General features: G+C 41.5%; 1 protein-coding gene across 5 annotated transcripts in view; it reads left to right on the forward strand.

The window, feature by feature from the left end:
• RHOBTB1 (Rho related BTB domain containing 1) overlaps nucleotides 1–22,186 on the forward strand; it is a 75,556-nt gene that overhangs the window by 50,708 nt on the left and 2,662 nt on the right. For 4 of the 5 annotated variants that reach the window (XM_043476889.1, XM_043476887.1, XM_043476886.1 and 1 more), the window contains 6 exons: nucleotides 3,001–3,186; nucleotides 8,377–9,356; nucleotides 11,519–11,637; nucleotides 17,473–17,623; nucleotides 19,304–19,392; nucleotides 22,051–22,156. In XM_043476889.1, coding sequence (XP_043332824.1) covers nucleotides 3,001–3,186; nucleotides 8,377–9,356; nucleotides 11,519–11,637; nucleotides 17,473–17,623; nucleotides 19,304–19,392; nucleotides 22,051–22,156 — 1,631 coding nt within the window. Of the gene's footprint in view, nucleotides 1–3,000; nucleotides 3,187–8,376; nucleotides 9,357–11,518; nucleotides 11,638–11,870; nucleotides 17,447–17,472; nucleotides 17,624–19,303; nucleotides 19,393–22,050; nucleotides 22,157–22,186 lie in introns of those variants that run through there. The other variant, XM_043476890.1, reaches the window with a different exon arrangement.

Raw genomic sequence — 22,186 nt, forward strand, 5'->3', positions numbered from 1 at the left:
TCAAAGTTAAAAAAATGTAACAGAGCCATGGAAGCAGAAATGCTAGAGCTTGCCTTTTTCTTTTTATCTCTCACAGGAACGGCATTTTTAAACACAAACTCATGTCAGACATTGAACAGTCTCTCCCCAGGAATGAATGTTTTGATTAAAAGTTATTTACTATCTGAAGCTCCTTGGAATTCTGCCTAAAGCTGGAGATATTCTTAGCTGCAGGTTTTGTGCCTTCAACTAGATAGGAAAATGGCTCAAAATCTAGAGGGAATAAATGGCATTCTCAAAATAGTTACTTGGTTGTATAGGTGTTTATATCATAGAGGACACAGATATGTTGAAATTTAGGAATTAGAAAAGAATGCTGGGGGAGGAGGAATGTGTTAGTGCAGCATCTTTCTGCAGCCCTGTCCCTACATCCATTGATCCTCAGGCTTTTGCTTAAAATCAGTTTTAGGACACTGCATTTATACAGCAGGACTTAACACAAAGATTCTGTATAATCTGTATGGCATGTTTCTTAACTTGAATTGGTATTTAAATCAAGAAGGGTTAAAGACATTTAAGCAGGTTGGTAGATCAAATATGATTTAATTTTTTATCTGCTTCCAATGTAAAATCATGGGGACAGATTCTCATAGCATCTAAATGTTCATTTAAAAATTTTTTTTTAGAAAAAGGATAACTTCATTTCAAGGATGCAAATAGAATTTTGACTCAATAAGTTATTTTCGCTTCAGAGGTAGTGTTGCTCTCAGTACAACCTCTTCTCTTTAACCATCATCCTTTTGAAGCAAAATGTTTACAGAGCATTGAATTATTTTTCCAGCTTTCCAACAGCATTTCATGCACTGAGATATTGATGTGACATAGTTAGAAATTGGGCCCTCCGGACCTGTATTGTGCAATGGCATTGTGCTGTTATCATCGGGAGATTCCATTTTTTCCAACCCCCAGGGTCCTGTCTGTACTTGTTTACAGGTCATCTGGATAGCAACTAGTATATGTTCAATGGCAGGAGTGTTAGCACGGTAACCTTGGCAACCGAGCTAGCTCTGATTTCAAAACCTCACATGCTGTATCATAAAATTAGATAACAGAATTGACATTTTGCTACATGTCTGTCATATAAATTAAGCTCTGAGAATGATTCCCTTTATAGCAGTGTGCCTTAATATGGAAATAGAAGGTACGAATTAGAACAATTTTATTACATGTATATATATACTATTCCACATTTATGTGCTGGATATAGTTCTTCAATTCTTTCTGTATGATTTTGAACCTCAGATATTGCCATATTACTCTCACTGTGCTGGAATTCTTGGCGGCTTCATTTTATGATTGGGATGAAGCTTATAGCAGAGCTGTATCAGATATCCTATAGAAATAGTATTATGAATAATAGAAGACTCTGCTCCTAAAAAATGTAAAATTCAAAGCGTTCTTGACTTTACTGGATACCGTTATTTATGCGGATTAGAAGTAAGACTGTGCACAGAATATTCTACTAACTAAATCAGAATCCCAAAGACAAGACATGCTTCCCTTTCGTTTATATAGTTATGCATATTTTTACACACATTATATTTTCCAGTGCCCAGGAATCTTTGATAAGCTCTTTATTTCAAGGACATTTTAAACATGCAGATTAATACACTCATCTGCTTTGAGTCCTAGGTCCTCCTTTATAATTTGTAAATATTTTAATGTCAGGATTTTTCTATTGGTTGTGGTCTGGTGCAGTTTTTCTTGGATATAAATTTAAAGACTCAACTTGTGAATTACATTTAATGTAAGCACCCTGCAGTTTGCTGCATTGCAAATGATTATTTTTAGAAATTTTATGGTTGCCTGGATATATTTGTTTGTCTTCATTGATATGTAGGGAGAAAAGCTCATTAATGATTTAAAAAGAAGGTGTTTTGATTCATCAACTTCATTCTTCTCATTACATAAATAATAAAGGCAATAAATTAACATCTAATAAAGTTATGTTTATTTCTGAATATAACTGCAAAACAGTCTTGAATCCTTGGGTATAACTTTTTCTGTTCTTTATATTTTTCTGCCTCCATGTTTCCAATGTCATCATTCTGCATATTTTAACCTAGAAAGATGGTTTATAATTCTTATTAAAGATCCCTTCTAGCAGTTATCTATCAAACACCATAATTGAACAACTGTTTTGTAAAACAGTTCTTTGGCTTCTAGAATGGTAAGTCATTATATAAAACATGGAAGATTCTTATGTCACAACTGACTACAAAGCAATTTTCCTTTTTCCATATACCTGCTATGTGTCATATATAACATTTGATAAATCTGCTTCCAACATTTTCTCATCTTATTAGCCATCCAGCTAACTCTGGCTAGTTTTTTGTTAAATACTACCTTCTTACCTTATACCTAGCAAAAAGTGGAAATTCCTGCAAAAATAGGACTTTTTCTTTTCAGAAACAGATTAAGTGGTTGTGCTGTCTACATTTGTGCTTAAGGGTGAAGAAGGGCGGAAATCCTTCTGTGTATTTGCCGACCCTGTACAGCAAATACCTGTTACGTTTTCTGTATTGTTTAAACTGTTTGCTTTATCTCATTGAGTCATCATCACCTTTCTGTTTATACTGGTAAATGGTAGTTTTTATTATTTTCTTTTATCTTGAAACTATTTCTTGTGATGAACAGAAATAGTTCAGCATGTGGTGGTTCCAGGACTGAGGCCAGTTTGGGTAACCATCTATCCTGTGAAATAACTTCATCCAAAACTTTTCAATGCCTAGGCCTCCTGCAGTGCAACATGGACATGAACTCAGGCTATGTGGGTGCTGGAATGTGGGGGCTTAATGGGCTGTTTGCATGACTCCAAGATGTATTTTAATATCTGGTCTTTTTTTTTTTAATTGTGAAATGATGTGGCATTTGATGGATGGGGAAGGGGAGGAATCCTAATGATCGAAGAGAAAATAAAAGTGAAAAAGCAATACAGCTTCTTTTGTGATTTCCTTGTAGGTCCGATGTTGTGGTCCTCTGTTTTTCGATCGCTAATCCCAATTCCCTAAATCATGTGAAAACCATGTGGTATCAAGAAATCAAGCACTTTTGCCCTCGCACACCTGTTGTTCTAGTTGGCTGCCAGCTAGATCTCCGCTATGCTGATCTTGAAGCTGTTAATAGAGCCAGACGCCCTTTAGCAAGGTAAGCCAAGGGACTCCGTGTGCCATTTAAATTAAAATTTAGAGGTAGCAGATGTCTTTGGAGCCTTGGGTTCTGTTCTTCAGTGGCTCTGAGATCCCATCAATCAGTCTGAATGCTTTAAGTTAGCTTGTTAATCGTGAGGACGGGATGTGTCCTGACCCCTCTCATGTTCACCATTACCTCTTCTGTAAAAAAAGTTTACTTACTTTTTTAATTGTTGGAAAATTGCTTTACAGTTTTGTGTTGGTTTCTGCCATACAACGATGCAAATGAATCGTGTGTGTGTGTGTGTGTATTCCGTCCCTCCTGACCCTCCCTCCCCTTCCCACATCCCATCCCTCTAGGTCATCACAGAGTGCCAGGCTGCGCTCCCTGTGTTATTTAGCAACCTCCCATTATCTATCTGTCTTACACATGGTAGTGTATATGTGTTAATGCTACTTTCTCAATTCATCCTGCCTTCACCTTCTCCCACTGTGTCCAAAAGTCTGTTCTCTGCTAGGTTCATCAATACTATATGCGTATGCATTAATATACAATACTTGTTTTTCTCTTTCTGACTTATTTCACTCTGTATAAGAGGCTCTAGGGTTATCTACCTCACTACAACTGACTCAGATATGTTCCTTTTTATGGCTAAGTAATACTCCATTGTATAAATATACCACAACTTCTTTATCCATTCATGTGGAGATAGACATCTAGGTTGTTTTCATGTCCTGGCTGCAAATGAAGCGACTGACAAAGGGTTAATCTCCAAAATCTATTAGCAGTTCATACAGTTCAATATCAGAAAAACAAATAACCCAATCAAAAAATGGGCAGAAGACATAAACAGACTTTTCTCCAAGGAGCACATCACTTCAGTTCAGTCTCTCAGTCATGTCCAACTCTTTGTGACCCCATGAACTGCAGCATGCCAGGCCTCCCTGTCCATCGCCAACTCCTGGAGTTTACCCAAACTCATGCCCATTGAGTCGGTGATGCCATCCAACCATCTCATCCTCTGTCATCACCTTCTTCTCCCGCCTTCAGTCTTCCCCAGCATCAGGGTCTTTTCAAATGAGTCAGCTCTTCACATCAGGTGACCAAAGTATTGGAGTTTCAGCTTCAGCATCAGTCCTTCTGATGAATATTCAGTACTGATTTCCTTTAGGATGGACTGGTTGGATGTCCTTGCAGTCCAAGGGACTCTCAAAATTCTTCTCCAACACCACAATTCAAAAGCATCAATTCTCCTGCGCTTAGCTTTCTTTGTAGTCCAACTCTCACATCCATACATAACTACTGGAAAAACGGTAGCTTTGGCTAAACAGACCTTTGTTGGTAAAGTAATGTCTCTGCTTTTTAATATGCTGTCGAGGTTGGTCATAACGTTTCTTCCAAGGAGTAAGCGTCTTTTAATTTCATGGCTGCAGTCACCATCTGCAGTGATTTTGGAGCCTAAAAAAATAGTCAGCCACTGTTTCCACTGGTTTCCCATCTATTTGCCATGAGGTGATGGGATCAGATGCCATGACCTTAGTTTTCTGAATGTTGAGCTTTAAGCCAACTTTTTCACTCTCCTCTTTCATTTTCATCAAGAGGCTCTTTAGTTCTTCTTCACTTTTTGCCATAAGGGTGGTGTCATCTGCATATCTGAGGTTATTGATATTTCTCCCAGCAATCTTGATTCCAGCTTGTGCTTCATCTAGCCTAGCGTTTCTCATGATGTACTCTGCATATAAGTTAAATAAGCAGGGTGACAGTAAATATTCTTGACGTACTCCTTTTCCTATTTGGAACCAATCTGTTGTTCCATGTCCAGTTCTAACTGTTGCTTCCTGACCTGCATACAGATGAAAGAAGACATACAAGTGGCCAATAAACACATGAAAAGATGCTCAACATTGCTCATTATTAGAGAAATGCAAATCAAAAGTACAATGAGGTATCACCTCACGCCAGTCAGAATGGTCATCAAAAAAAAAAAAAAATCTATAAACAATAAATGCTGGAGAGGATGTGAAGAAAAGGGAACCCACCTGCACTGTTGGTAGGAATGTAAACTGACACAGCCATTACGGAAAACAGTATGGAGATTCCTTTAAAAACTAGCAGTAAATCATCTGACCCAGAAATCCCACTTGGGCATATACCCTGAGAAAACCACAATTCTAAAAGACACATGTATCCCAATGTTCATTTCACCGTCACCTCTTAGTCAGGAATCCATTTTTGTAAAATGGTTGGCCAGAGCTTAAAGTGAGTTCTCTAATTAGGATATGGTATATAAAATTGCTTTGGGGCCTTCCCTGGCAGTCCAGTGGTTAAGAGTCAGCTCCCAATGCAAGAGGGGCTGGTTTGATTCCTGGTTGGGGAACTAAGATCCTGTATGTTGCCAAGTACAGCCAAAAAAATAAGTAAGCACTTTGAACTTGGTGAAGTGTTAAACAAAATGTTAGTTACTCATAATAATGTCTTTTTGGAAATTAAGATTTATAATAAAGGTAAGTGAAATTCATGTCTGGATAGTCATGTATGGATGTGAGAGTTGGACCATATAGAAAGATGAGCACCAAAGAATTGATGCTTTTGAACTGTGGTGTTGGAGAAGACTCTTGAGAGTCCCTTGGACTGCAGGGAGATCCAACCAGTCCATCCTAAAGGAGATCAGTCCTGAATATACACTGGAAGGACTGATGCTGAAGCTGAAATTCCAATACTTCAGCCACCTGTTGCAAAGAGCTGACTCATTTGTAAAGACCCTGATCCTGAGAAAGATTGAAGGTGGGAGGAGAAGGGGACGAGAGAGGATGAGATGGTTGAATGGCATCACTGACTCAATGGACATGAGTTTGAGTAAGCTCCAGGAGTTGGTGATAAGAGAGGGAAGCCTGGCATGCTGCAGTCCATGGGGTTTCAAAGAATCAGACATGACTGAGCAACTGAACTGAACTGAACTGAACTGAACTGAAGTGAAATTCAGAGCCACCATCTATGATTCTTGGCCCCAGGAACATCAAATTCATGCAAACACTCATATCCAAGTATTTTTAACCTCATTTTCCTCCATCCGACTTCTTAGAGTATTTCATTCCTGAGGTGGCCATGCCCAGTTTTTAAAGATTATATAGACCTATGGTTAAAAATAGCAATACTGCTTTTTAAATGGCTCTCTGGTGGTGTTATTTTTAGAGTGTCACACATTTAAAATACAGCTTGAAAGAGGATTTGTTTCCATCTATATAAAATGTGGATACCAATCTTGGGAGGAATAAAAGTTTGTTTAAAACATGTACTCCAACAATATTCTTTCTAAAAACAATTGTATATGTGTTTTATGCTTAACTCTGTTTTTTGCTGGTGAACATAGCTTTTCCCAAAATGTTGATATTACTGCCTTCCTTCCAGGTAGTAGGTACTTTGCCTTAATAAGCTTATTATAAAATTTTATATGGACATAAGTTTTTATGCTCTCACAGCAAAAGGAAATGGTACTTTGTCAAGATAATTTCTGATGTTCTAGGTACATCTTGGATAAATGTCCTGAAAACATTTCATGTTCCTTCTATTCTTAAATACATGAACTAGAAACTGAACATTATAAGCCACGCAGAAGGAAAGAGGCCTCCTGGCAAATGAGAGACTAGCCCCAGGCCTCAAAACTTTCTGTGTCAAAGGTTAGGATACTCGGGCCTCACACCCTGCATGTGTGGAGACCTGAAGGAGAGTTACAGAGCTCCAGGGCACAGTCCTTTCCATAGACAATGCTGAGGTTTCATGAAGGAGGTGGTATCTGAGCTAAGTCTCAAAGAGATTTATCCATTAGTTATCCACCAAAAGCCCATAGGAGCAAAGCTTGAAGTTAACCTTTCTTTTCTGCACTTCACTTCCACCTCTGCAACTCCATGCAGTTTTCCCTGTTTTCCATCTAGATCCTCAAATCCAAATTCTACCCAGTATTACCTTATTTCTCCTAAGACCTGTCCCTGTCACACACACATCACCCTTGGTCCTGTACACCAGATATTTTATTTAGGAAGATCATCTCCAAAGAGTGCATCTCAGAATCAAGTATGTGTTTGTGAAGAATATAATGACACATCCTATCTTGCCTGCGTTCTGGAATTCATCTGTGTCTTGATCACGGTTATACCGTAATTACAGCACTATTCTGCCAATACCAATTCCAGAAGCTTGGCTTCTTGGGGGTTGATTAGACTGTAAAAGGGCCTTGTGTGCCAGTCTAAAGGGTATAGACTTTATTCCCTGGGCTCTATGGAACCAGAGGAAATTTTAAAGAATTACAGCTAAGTCACACTTGTAGTACATAAGGAATTTTTGTGTAACAGTGAATGCTGTGAGCTAAAATGTGGAAAATTCTGAAGAAAGATGAGTTAAGAGGCTAATGTACTAATCCAGGCAAAAGATGATGGCCTGATTGAAGAGGGGAAGAGAAAGGGTGAGATGTGAAAGAAGGTTCACAAAACTAATAGAGGAGACCTAGGTGAGCTGTTGGACATGGATCATTTAGCCTAGAACTAAGGAGTTCTGGACTCTGACTGCTTAGTAAAGTGCTCTCAGTGACTTTAAAGTGTGACCTTAAGACATTTCCCAAGTGGAAAGGACCTTTAAAGTTTCTGCCTGTTTCTTCAGGATACAGAACGAAAACAGCATCCATAGGGATACTGGGAGGCCCAAGTGAGAAAATGAACATGGTATCCTTTTTAAATTGTAAAGCAAAATGTAAGCATAAGGGAAAAATGATGAAAATGATGCTGATTGTGGCAATAATGATGGTTATCAGCTAACACTGATCAAGCACTCACTGTGGATCAGGTACTATGCTAGGCAAATTATCTCATTTAAATCTTTCAGTCATCTTTTAAGATGCAAGTACTTGCTATTATTCTTCCCATTTTACAGATGGGAAAACTGAGAAAAACGTTAAGTAACTTACCCAGGAACAAACAGCTGCTGAAATGGCTGATGCTTGAGTTATTGTCGTTACTACTGAAAGCATTTTTTCCCCTGCCGTCATAAGTCCTTTGTATTTGAAAGATTTGAGGTTGGTAGGAGATTTTTCAAGAGTCTAGTTAAAAGTCTGAATAGGATTTTAAATGTATAATTCAATTAGGTGCTTAGATAGGCCCTGATTACTATTTTTTTTCCTGAAATAAGACTGATGTTAAAAATATTCTATTTCAGGCCCATAAAGAGAGGGGATATTCTGCCCCCAGAAAAAGGCCGAGAGGTTGCAAAGGAGCTGGGTATACCCTACTATGAAACAAGCGTGTTTGACCAGTTTGGCATCAAAGACGTGTTTGACAATGCAATCCGAGCGGCGCTCATTTCCCGACGGCACTTGCAGTTCTGGAAATCCCACCTGAAGAAAGTCCAGAAACCTTTACTTCAGGCACCGTTCCTACCTCCAAAAGCGCCCCCGCCGGTCATCAAAGTTCCAGAATGTCCCTCCACAGGGACGAACGAAGCTGCCTGTTTACTGGACAATCCTCTGTGTGCCGACGTCCTCTTCATCCTCCAGGACCAGGAGCAGATCTTTGCACACCGAATTTACCTCGCTACCTCCTCTTCCAAGTTTTATGATCTTTTTTTAATGGACTGTGAAGAAACCCCCCACTGGAGTGAAGGAGCTTGTGAGAGAGAGAAGCAAGGCAGGGATCCCCAGGGGTGGGCGCAGAGTCTTGACCCAGATGAGGAAAGGGAAGAGGGCACCCCAAGGACGCCTCAGGCTGATCAGTGGACCCCCTCGAGCCAGAACCTGTCCCAACAGGAGACCCTGGGGCTGGAAGCCGAGAACTTGGTGGCAGAGACACAGACCCTGTTGGACTGGAGTAAAGGGTTCATTGGCATGCACAAGGAGATGCAGGTCAACCCCATCTCAAAGCGGCTGGGCCCCATGACCGTGGTCAGGATGGACGCGTCCGTCCAGCCAGGCCCTTTCCGGACCCTGCTCCAGTTTCTCTATACGGGGCAACTGGATGAAAAGGAAAAAGATCTGGTGGGCCTGGCTCAGATCGCAGAGGTCCTAGAGATGTTTGATTTGCGGATGATGGTGGAAAACATCATGAACAAGGAAGCCTTCATGAACCAAGAGATTACGAAAGCGTTTCACGTCCGGAAAGCCAATCGGATAAAAGAGTGTCTTAGCAAGGGGACATTCTCAGGTGAGCGGGTCCAATGGCAAAGCCGTCAGTACCTTTGGTTGTGTTTTATCAAACATTAGCCAAACATGAGGAGGAGGAGATAACGGTGTGTAAGTACTTTTCCCCCATGTACCTAAGTTACAAGTGTTCACCTATTTCATTCTCATCACACTTAAAGGTAAAATATGATGATCCCCATTTTGCAGATGGGGAAACTGAGGGGCAGGGAGGTTAGGTAACTGGCCTATGGTTTATACCGGCAGTCAGTGGTGGAGCCAGGATTTCAATGCAAGCTGCCTCCTAAAGCCCCATGGTGTCATAGTGCTTCTCAAAGGTAGGTCAGGCTACCCCTGAGCCTGAGCCAATCAGCTCAGTACTCATAGTTGCCCTTCAGGATTCCTTCCCTGATATTTTCTACTCACCATTTAGCATGCACCCATGACAAAAATCAGCAGCCTTTGGTCCCAGGGTCGCTGAGGTCCTTGAGGCCATTTTGGTGACCATCTGGAAAGGGTCCCCTCTGGAAAGCCTCATCAGTTTCTCTCCCTTCTCCTTTGGATTCTCACCATCTTGTGCCCTGCTCGTCTAGATGCTTTTTGTCCCTTCATTGTCTTTGATAACTGCGCCAAGGGTTGCCCACAGCACCCTTACCTAATTGCTTAAGCATCCTGATAACCTGTATCTAAGATGGGTGACTGGCCCATGCTTATCCTATCTCATAGGCTTGTGCTATTTTTGTTCTGTAATTGTTCTCTCTGTGTATGTTTCATTGTAAAAATTTGACTCCTTGACTTCCATTATTATATAGATATTTCTGGTTTTGTCTTCATCTTTCATAATTCCTGTCATCAAAATATGCATTTAATAACTAGTAGCTGAATCTGTTAATTAATTTTAAAACTTTGAGTAATATTTACTCCAAACATTGACGATCATGGTAGAGAGAGAGTCTTGAAAGTTAATGAAAAGCAATGTTACAAAGATTTACCTGCAGTAAATGAAACAATGGACCTTAAGTGAAATTGATGAACTCTCCTTTTCCTTACTAGAGAGGGATAGTAACCAAACACAGAGTGGGAGCCTCAACTGGATTCTTTTTATTTAAAAAAAAAAACAACTATAAAATACAGTTGGGAGTAATTAGAAAAAAGTGGACATGAACTAGATAATGGATGATATTAAGGAATTATTGCTGATTTTCTTAAGAGTTATAATGGTATAGTTGTCTAGGAGAATCTTATTTTTAGAAAATTCTGGGCAAAGTAGTTAGGAGTGCATTCAGTTCAGTCACTCAGCCGCATCTGACTCTTTGCAACCCCATGAATCGCAGCACACCAGGCCTCCCTGTCCATCACCAGCTCCCGGAGTTTACTCAAACTCATGTCCATTGAGTCAGTGATGCCATCCAGCCATCTCATCCTCTGTCGTCACCTTCTTCTCCCACCTTTAATCTTTCCCAGCATCAGGGTCTTTTCCAATGAGTCAGTTCTTCACATCAGGTGGCCAGCATATTGGAGTTTCAGCTTCAGCCTCAGTCCTTCCTATGAATATTCAGGACTGATTTCCTTTAGGATGGACTGGTTGGATCTCCTTGCTCTCCAAAGGACTCCCAAAAGTCTTGTCCAACACCACAGTTCAAAAGCATCAATTCTTCAGCGGTCAACTTTCTTTATAGTCCAACTTTCACGTCCATACATGACTACTGGAAAAACCATAGCTTTGACTAGACGGACCATTGTTGGCAAAGTAATGTCTCTGCTTTTTAATATGCTGTCTAGGTTGGCCATAACTTTTCTTGAAGTATGCTGTTTAAAAATGTCTACACACATTTTATATAGCTAAGGCAAACGTGACAAAATTAAGCATGTGATAAACCAGTTACTGTTTTATTATTCTTTCTACTGTTCTCCATGTTGAAACTTTTCTTAATAAGGAAAGAATATTCCTCTCCTTTATGTTGCTTTATGGTTCAGAATATTTGTGTTGTGACCTTGTATATAATTTTAAATGCTTACTCCTTAAATCCTTGGAGGACAGGGAGAGAATTGGTGTCCAAGGTGGGGGTAGACACCACATCAGTGGTTAAGGGTATGAAAGAGAGATGAGAGACTAGGCGGATGGATGTGGATGGAACCCCTGGCAAGGCTGGCTCACAGGCTTGTGCTTCCTCCATCCTTGGGCAGATGTGACATTTAAGTTGGACGATGGAGCCATCAGTGCCCACAAACCGCTGCTGATCTGTAGCTGCAAGTGGATGGCTGCCATGTTCGGGGGGTCATTTGTCGAAAGCGCCAACAGTGAGGTAGGTGCCTTCCAAAAAGCCCAAGCGGCATCTTAATGAATATGCATGTGTATTTATATTAGAAAGTGTTGCCAGAGGACTTTGATTCTTTAACTGCCAACTTGGAAGACTTTTTTAGGCAATGCTTGAGTATCAGGTCACCCTCTTTCCATAATTCTGCAATTATGAGAAGCCTGTTGTTCATTTGCTATGTGTGAGCCCCTAAGTCCCCCTGTATCCTTTCATCCTCACAGTGCTCCTCATCCCTGAAAACATGTACAGCTATATTTTTTAACAAATGTCACCAGTCACTATCAAAATCCCCTCAAAGAGGAGCACACTGTCTTCTAGAAGTTGAAGACGGTGGAAAGTGTCTTCAGTCACTTAAACCTGGGCTTGACTCTGCCAACAACAGATGAGGGATCTTAAAAAGCCACCTTCCTGTGCCTCAATCTCCTTATCCTAAAGGTGAGCGATGTGCTAGGTCATGCTCAAGGGCCCCTTGATCTAATAGTCCCTGAGGTTCTCTCCCCTAACGTGTCTCAACTCTAGGGTTTGTCACCTCTAGGGAAACAGAGATGGGGCAAAGGGTCTCTCAGAGTACTTGTTACATCTAGAAGAAGCCACTGGGTCACTTGCCAAATGCCGGCCCTGTCTCCAAAAAGGGATGTTATTAGAGCAGAGCAAGCAGCATCTTGGAGACCTTGTATCTCCACCTCTTCACAAGCTGTTGAAAAAGAAAGAAAAATTCCCTTCAAGCATTTCTAACTTGTGTCTAGAGGTAGACATTTTTTGTTGAGTTTTGCAAATATTTCTTACCCATCTTTTAAAAATATATATGGGGACACCCCATCAAGCTTATTGTCCCTACTGGGCTTATTTTTGCTTATCTCAACATCTCTCCAAACTTTTAACAGAAACACAGAAAACAGTAACTAACTTCGAAGGGGAGCCCTCACCCCAGAAATCTGAGCACTCCCTTTGTGACCCAGGAGCCTGCATTTGTATCCCCAAGTAGGGAAACAGAATCCTGTAATCACAGGCCAGGATGGCTGGCTGTCAGTAGGCCACCCTCCTGCTTTCAGAACAGACTGCAGCTGCTCCTAAACCAACCCCCAGCCTAAGACTGTCTGCTGTCGGGGGAAAAGATGTTAGAATTATCCTGATGACCTCTTCTGATGTCTGCCAGCCTTTGTAAACCAGGAGGTCCTCATCTGCAGCTAAATGAAGTCTTTCCTCTGCCATCAAAGGTGTCTGGGAGCATCATTAACTAAGACCACAGCAACTGGTAGAGGCTACCCAGTGAAGGGACTGTGGGGCTCAGATCCCCGACTCCTCTGCGTACAAGCTGTTTGGCCTTGGGCCAGTGATCACCTTTCTGAGCTCCAGCATCCCTATCTGGAAAATGTGACCATAACCCGTAATGTGGTTGCGAGGTGTGAGAGTCAGTACCCATGAAGCACCTTGTAAGCACTAAATGCAAAATGATGTCAGCCTTATATGGATGCTGGCAGCATTGATGATATTCTTTCCCTCTTCTTCAAGAAAACTGGGGGACGCTGCCAATTAATAAAACCTCATCCAACTGGCACAGCACCAACTTCAGTAATCTCTCGAGATAAAAGAGCCCCAAGACTCGCTTCCCCTCTTTTGCCAACTTGCTGAAGCATGTGCCCTAGGGTACCTGCTTATCACCTGGCAGAGAGCAGTTGATCGAGGTCCAGGGCCCAGGCACAAAGAGACACTGTCAGAGCTGACCTCACTGATGCTAATCCCCTTTATCCCTTCTCAGGATGGATTGTAATTGTCTCCAGATTAAAATGTGCAGGAGAGGTGACTAAAACAGAAACTTGGCGGCCAATGTGAATGCACACGGGTCTGGTCGCGTCACAGCCTCTCTCTGGGGTGGCGTCTGTTTAGCATCGCCTTGCCCACCCCCCTCCCCACCTCAAGGACGAGGTCGCTCACCACTTAGAACTGCAGCTGAGCCTAATACAGATGTGTAGTTTCAATGCAGCTCAAAACACAAAAGCCATGGAACCAAGCTACCAAAAGTCTATACCAAGACGCCTAATATATGAAGAATGATGTGAGCTGCAGATACGTCCACTCTTTCCCACCCCTTCTCATGACTTCCAGGGTACACGGAAGTGTTCTGTTATACACGGTTATGACTTCTAGTCTCAGTGTGACCTTGGGCAAGAGACCAACTCTCTTTAGACCTGTGTCCTCATCTCTAAAATGGGGATCACAAGAGAACCATCTCCAAAGGGCAGGTCAGGCATGAACGTATGTGTGTAAAGCATCAGATTTGGTGCATGAAACGTACAAAGGCTCAAGCAATGTTGATGACTATATTCCTGGAGGAGTCTTGTTAAATTGTTTCCATGAGGAGTTCAAGGTCTCTGTCCCTCAACAGTCCTCAGGTAACAAGCCACCAGGTCCCTTCCTAAACTAGCAGTGTGTGGTAGAGGTGGTTATGGGGGTAAGAAGAAGTACTTGGGTGAAGTCTCAATAAATCTTCTATGGTTAATTTAGGCCTGTATATGCATGGGCCTGTGCTTTCCAGGCCACCTTTTTACTCTTTATTGTTTTGTGAAAATCTGACGTCCCCCACAAAATCCAACTTTTTTTTTTTTTTGCATTAATAGAATTCACATGCATATACAGAAAGGAATAAAATATGCCCACTGATGTTCTTTTAACTTTTTTTGTCATTTAATATTTAAGACACTGTATTTTACTTCTATTTTTCTCATTACTTTTAATGTAGCAGTAAGCATAATTCTCTCCCCAGAGGTACTCAGCAAGTGGTTCATTAAAAATGCATGCCCATGTTGTAGTAAGCAATGCTCTGGATCTAGAATACTTTCTCGTTCTCTATGAGACCGTCTCTAATTATAAGCCCAATAGTCTGAGCTGATCTTTGCAATTAAATTTTTAAACCAGCTAAACTGGAATATGGGTCATTGCTAAGGGTAGCATTGTATTCTTATCTTTTTAAAAGCTACATTCAGCAGGTAGGGCACAATGTTTTTAATTCCATTTGTTTTATTTATATTATTTTTTAAAGTTCTATAAAAATGGTCTCTCTGTTGCTACTCAGTTTATTAGTAATGTTGAAATCACAGGGAAAAAAACAACAGTGAGGAAAAAAAAAGTGCGTGTTCTAAAAATGTTGTTTATTTTCATTTGCTGGTTACTTCCGAGGATCCCTAACATTATTTGCCAAAAAGAGCCATTGCTTTTAAAAATAAAAGTGTTAGTGTTATATTAAACATGAAGGAAACAGTAGGTCATAGATGCTTACAAATGTCAGAATGCTCTGAAGACATTGGGAGTGTTGGGGCAGGGCTGCTTCCTGGAATCTATCATCTCCTGAGGCCAAAAATAATTTCTTTTTATTTAGGATGTCCATTTTGCCATTACTTAGAACACAGTCAGAAAAAATTACTTCAGTCATCTGAGTATCTTCAGAGTCCATAATCTTAGTGAAGGAAAAGCTTTAGATGTCATCTATTCCAAATCTCTCCCATGTCACAGATGAGGAAACTAAGGTTCAGAGATGGTGAATAATTTGTTAAAGGTCACACAGCATTTTAGCAACACATCTCTGGGCCTTCCCCAGCCCCTTACCCTGTCCTTCAGGTTAGTTTTTCAGAAACATCCTCATCCCTGAAGGAGCAGGTATTCACAGGAAGCCCTGGGACTTTATTTATAATTACTAACACTTCAGAGCACTTAGCACTTCATAAAATATATATTTTTTACTATCACAGTGGCCCCAATTTTAAAGTTTCACAACTTAATTAATTTTCAATTATTTAAAAATTGTGCTAATCCAAACACCATTCTAGAGAAATCAAATTTCGCCATATGTAATTTGCCATGTTTTCCATATGCTGAAAGTTCATGTCTATATAAGTGCTTGTGTACATAAATGTTTATCCACACAAATACAACTGTGTTAGATTTACTGGAATAGCAGTTAATTACAATACAATGGCTTCTGTATTTTAAAATGATATCAGAAATAGTTTCTACTTGCCAGGTTTTATTTATTATTGTAAAAGTTATGCTAAAAATTTGAAACTATCACACTTGTCAAGTCATTGATGGGTAGTAATCCACGCAGCTTATTAATAGAATCACAATTATTCTCACTGTGTCTGAGAGAGGAAGAGTAATTTTCATAATATTTCTAGGAATTTTTCTGGGCTCTCTCTTTGATACACCTAGGGAAAGCTCTGTCCGAAAGGATATTCCCTCTCTGAGATGGTTGGTGGCTATGCAGGAAAATTATATAAGTGGTTGCTATAGCTTAAACAATTGCAACCACACCACCAGAAGACTGAAGTGGCCACAAGCCCCTTGAAGATTGTGGAGACAATTTATAAACAAATATATGTACACACACAGACATATACATACACACACATATATATACACAAATATAGAGACATTAAAATATATAATATAGATGTAATCATATATAACATACAGATATAATCATGCCATACATAAATGTAATCATAAATGTAATTTTTGTACCAGAATTAAGAAGTCTATAACTGTTTATACTTTTGAACTCAGAAATCTAATTCTTGAAAACTTAGTGAGATACAGTGCTGTGTTATAGCTTTCCTCCTTACCATGAAGGGTTTCCAGTTCTGCACAGGAGTTCTGAACACAGACTTTAGAATCTCATTTCCTGGGTTCAAATATCAGTCCCAGCTTCCTAGCTCTGCAACCCTGGACACCAGACTTAACCTCCCTGCACCTCCATTCATTTATCTGTAAAATGGCAAAAAGTAGTCTCTCCTTCCTAGGGAGGATATAAGGATCAAAATATAATGCATGTGGAGAGCTTATTAGCACAGTACCTTGTGCATAGGAGGCCTTCTATTAGGTTAATTCTTATCATCATTCCAATAGCAAGTACTCGTGGCCCCATTCTCTATGATGCCAGGGCACGTCTCGTGGAGTTAGAAACCTCAGATGAAGAACAGCTGCTATAACGTGTATATCCTTGTTGATCCAGGCCCAGCCATTCAGAACTCGACTTCCCAGGCAGTCCCAGGCTCCTCAGCAGACTCTACTTTGTATGAATATGCACAACTACTACAGGTGTTCAGGAGGAAGACTAGCAGGATCCTCCAGGGAACAATCTCTTACCCAGCCATTCCCCAAGATGTCCCAAGTCCAGCTTTCTCTAGATTCTCTGCATCTACTGATACCTGATAATCTTCCAGTAGTTCCAAATCTGTGTGGTTGTGCCACAGGAAAAATAAAGTGTGTATATCATGCTAACATATACTTTTTTTATTTTTTTATTGATGTATAGTTGATTTCATGCTAGCTTTTATTGATAGAACGTTGGGAGTCGAGCCAGTCACTGTGGCAACTAGGATGGTTGCTCATCGTCTTCTTTTGACATCTTAGAGAGCTGGGCTGTATTGTGTGTCAGCCGCAGCGCGGTCTGCAGCTCCCCCCAGCACCTGTCATGTTGCTAGGAGATTTCTTTCCCCACAATAGAGTATTATAAGGTACTTGGCAAGGAGGACCTATAATGTCATCATACATTTACAGCCCATTTGTCTGATTTATAAGCCCAAATAGCTATTTAAAAATTCCAAATCAGGCTTTGTCAGGCAGCCCCACTCTTTTGTCATCCACAAGTCAAACTGTTATGTTTACAGCTGTAAATAGTGAGTGACTTCTCCACACAGCCTCAGAGCAGGTGTCCCAGACTTGCCAATAATGAATCACACGGCGGGGATATTTACAAGCAGTATAGCCTGAAAATGTGCCCACTGCTTTCTTCAGCAGAACTTACCTTTTCAAATAACATTTCAGGTGTATCTCCCAAACATAAACAAGATGTCAATGCAGGCAGTACTGGATTATCTCTATACTAAGCAGTTGTCACCTAACTTGGACCTGGACCCACTGGAACTAATTGCCTTGGCAAACAGATTTTGCCTGCCACACTTGGTTGCACTTGCAGGTAAGGCTGATGATTCAGGGCCATGCGGTATCTGACTGTCATATTTTTCAAAATGACATTTAAGCAAAAATAATACTTCCAGGGAATAAAAATTAAATTTTTATCACCCAACATAGGACTGTCTTGTACAGGGTGATATGAACTGATCAAATGTATCAAACAGCCCCAGTTCAATTCAGCAACTGTTATTTTAAGCACCTACTTTGTATAGGTCCTGCTGATACATATAGAAGGCAGTAGTTAAGAACATAGGCTACAGATCCAGATCACTTGGGTTCAGATCTTGGCTCCACTATTTACTGGCTAGATGACTTCATACTTGATTTAATTACTCTGTGTCTCAGCTTTCTCTCTCTCTTTAAAATGAGGATAATGATATTCTACCACAGAGTTGTTATGAAGATTAAATGAGTTAAGAGATTTTATATATATATAAAGAGAGAGAGTCCTTAGAACAGTGTCTGGCACCTAGTAAGCATTATGTAAGTGGTTTTCTTAAAGCTATTTTAGAAAATGTTCTGACATTGTCAAGATCATTTTGGGAAAAAGAGAAAAAAGGGAGACTTGATTTAACTTCACAGAACCTTATGTATCATTTCTAGATTTGTTCAGTTGGTAAGCCAAAGCAGATCTAAATAAGATATATGCTTTCAAATACCCTTTTCTTGAATTTAAACCTTCTGTTTCATTTACCAAAGTTGTTGATTAGCAGTAAGGGTGCTACATTTAGTTGACTCTTGTTAACCACGAAAGCAGGATAGTGCCTGTTTTGTTCACTGGCATATCCTCTGTACACAGAGAAGTGCCTGAGCAAAGGAGGTTCTCAGTAAAAGTCTGTTGAAGCATTAAATGAAAATGAAGGTATGAACAAACCAACCAGCCACATCTGCCCTTGACTTCCTGACAGTATCTTTAGAAAAAAAAAGATTTATTTCTCTGCACTCCAAGTTTCTACCATGTTCAGCCAACTGGAGATCAAAGTTTTCTCCTCACCTTCTTTCTTCACCAGCTGGATAATAAGAAATAGTATTGCTATTCCTTTTTTTGGAGGGGTGGGGGGGCCACACTAAGAGGTTGAACAATATGTCCCTTGTCTGCTGCTGCTGAGACACACATACGCATTAGCAGTTTTAATTCCCCATCTGGACTCATTACTGGTAACCTCTCCACAGTCTGAGAATATTGAGAATTGGAGTGATATGAGTGAGGAAACCATCAAGCAGGAAGATACAAGAGTCTAGAGGATTCTAGGCAGGTCCTAGCCTGCCCAGAGCATCACTCTCAAACAGAACTTTCTGCAATCATAGAGACTTTCTGTATCCGCGTTGGCCGGTACACGTGACCACTGAGCACTTAAATGTGGCTACTGTGGGGCTGAGAACCTGAGTTTTTTATTTTGTTTAACTTTAATTAAGTTTAAATAGTCTCTGGTGGCCAGTAGTTACATACTGGACAGAGGTGGTCTGCAGGACTCGGGCTGTTTCAGAAGGGCTAACAAGTGTCCCCAGAGTCTTCCGTGCACTGACTCGAGCCACGACTCGCCATGCTGAAAGGCCACACATCAGAGAGGGCCCTTGATTCAGTTCACATGGAACTGTGTCCCCCTACCTCCTCCCCTCGTAGATGACCCCAGACGGCAGCCTCCAGGCACTAACATCTCCTGCTCCCTCTTCTCCCCAGAACAGCACGCCGTTCAGGAGCTGACCAAAGCCGCCATGAGTGGTGTGGGCATTGATGGGGAAGTTCTCTCTTACTTGGAATTGGCCCAGGTTTGTAGCAATTTGTCTTTCACCTTTTCAGTGTATTCAACCAGTTCATTTAACGCTGATAAAACATTCCACTGTTGCATCTGAACAAATAAAGATGTCACCACTGAGTCACAGAAGCCCCCTGCTGTGTGCAGCAGAAAAGATCTGAGAGTTTTAAGTTTCATGCACTGTTCACCCTGCTGGGCTTCACTTGAAAAAACAACAAGGACCCTGCCCCCACACCAGCCCCTTTGCGCCCTGCCCCTCCAGAGGCAGCAGCTTCATGTGTGGGAGAACAGCTCAGGGCATGGGAGGGGAAGGCTCTTGTCTCTTTTTTGAATTCTCAGACATGCATTGGCTGAGATCAGACAGTTTCTAGAATTCCATGAAGTACAGGGTTGCCTCCCATCTCACTGCAGCTCTCCTGGTTTTCCTTTTTTTTTACATCAGCACTCCTTACTGTTGATGTTGTGATTCCATATCCCAGCACACACTGCCCTCTTCCTCTAGAGAGGGTCAGAGATCAGTCTTGGCTTTATCTCTATGTAATTTATGTAAGACACAAAGCTAAATGCTGCCTCCATTTCCTCATCGGTTGGAAATGGGGATGGTAATTCACCCTCTGTCAACCTTACTGATTATTTTGAGAAACAACTAGGAGAGAACGTTTCAGAGCATCAAAGAGGGGAAATCCTCTCATAATACAAGGCACATAGGCGGAGTTATCTAATCCCTGACCTAGACTTACAGGCCATGAGTTTACACTCTGAAGGAACTAAGGATAAATTCTTCAGACTTTCCTGTGACCTATTGGATTTGGTTTTCTTTGTTCCCTGTCTTGGTTAGGGCAGTGGTTTACTAAATCTTACATCAGGCACTTCAAATCGGAATTTGTCAACCGAGGAAGAGAAGGAGGCAGGCCTTTATCACATGTTCCTCAGGCCACTCTGACTGTATCCCTGAGAGATGTTTAAGAGGGGAAAATGTGGATCAGGACTTCACAGCAACCTGCTCTTCCTGACTCAACATGCAACAAGGATTTGTTATTTCCTCCTCTTCTACCAGGCACCACCTTAGATAAAAGGACATGTAGATTCTCTGCGCTTGGGGCCATCATAGGCCCCTGAGAGAAACAGACCCAAGCACAAATGACTAAAATCCAGTGTGAAAAACAGCCTCAGAGAGGTTACAAGTTAAAACAGAGCAGACATCAACTGCAGTGAAACCAGCACTGACTGTCCACGTTTGGAACTTGGGGGTGTTTTGACACAGGACTAGGGGAGAAATTAAGACTTGTGCCCCTCCATAAGTATTCCTCCTGGAGAGCCATCAAATGACCCAGAATCTCATATAGGCCAGCCCGATGGAGGTAATATAGCAGTTGTGTCTATCTTTTCACTTTCTGTTCTCACCCTGTCCCCTCCCCTGACCAACACATAATCCAGGAAGGAAATAGAATCATTCCTGCTAAGCTCTGAAAAGCCTTGGAGGAGGCATTTAGGATGGAGCCTCCAGTATCTTAGCTCATTCGTTAGACTCTAACCCAGGGATGCACTGGTAAGTATTTAACTATCAGCTTGGGGATAGCAGAGACCCTGATCTGTTGCACTTTCCAGTCTCCATGGTGTAAACACCCCACCTGCCCAACTTTTAACAACTCAAAGTCACTGAGCTCAGAGTAGCAAAGAGCTGCACCCAGTGACGCTCTTGAGCAGGTACTAGCCAACTCCAACACAGCACTACTCTAATGTGACTTTCAGGGAGAAATCTACTATCAAGAGACGTTGGACGCACTGGCTAAAATTGTCTGTCCTGCCGGGCTTGTGATCTGCAGAGAGTTTCTTGAATTAGTTTCTGGGGACGTTGGCTTTTCTTTTGGCCTCTGTTCAGGGCGTTGACAGGGGCCTCAGAGGAAGCATGCTGTGGGTTTCAGGGGTTCAGCTGCTCAAAGAAGCATCAAGAGTAACAAACAATAGAATGGATGTCCGAAAGAGGCCTAGACAGAAAGAGTGAGGGACGTGAGAGACCTTCCAAATTTGGGGACAAGATGGGGAGTTAACTATGGATTTTTGTGTATCAGGTCTTTTGCAGACACAGATACCTCAGCTGCCATGGTCCTGTCCTGTGCATCTTCTCAGAAAGGAGAGAGTGCATGGAGTGTCTGGCTCCCTCCCTCCCTGCCCACATCGCCTGCTCTTCTTATGTAACCAAAAGGACAGGTATAGGACAGTCACACATGCCACAGTCTCCTCTTTCAGATCACTGGCCCCAGCCAGCTGAGCTCTGACATGTGACGCGGAGGATTCTGTTGCCGAGGCTTCCTTAAACAGAGATGACATCGCTGCTATCTGCTACAGGCTGGTGCCTTCCAGAGGCCATGACCACTTATCATTAGAGGGCAGGTGTGAGGGTAGGGGGAGAGAGGCAAGGCAGACTTTAAACTCCTGATACAGTGATTATTTTTAGTGCACATATCCCAGAGGTGAGAGGAGGATGCCAAACACTTGCATGTGGCTGGTGTGGAAACCGTGGCCAAAGTCAAAACACTAGTCAAAACAGCAGGTTTCTGAATTAGTCATCTGGGCCTTTTATTTCTTTGACCCCTACCATGACTTTATTTCTTTGTAGTCCCACTTGAGAAAATAGAGGTCTGACCCCCTTTTGGTCACTTCCCTGCAGTTTCACAATGCCCATCAGTTGGCCGCCTGGTGTTTGCACCACATCTGCACCAACTACAACAGTGTTTGTTCGAAGTTCCGCAAGGAAATCAAATCAAAATCTGCAGGTAAGGCTGTGTGGTCCCCATCTGTCCAGT

Source organism: Cervus canadensis, chromosome 8 (assembly GCF_019320065.1).
Source record: "Cervus canadensis isolate Bull #8, Minnesota chromosome 8, ASM1932006v1, whole genome shotgun sequence".
Lineage (NCBI taxonomy): Eukaryota > Metazoa > Chordata > Mammalia > Artiodactyla > Cervidae > Cervus > Cervus canadensis.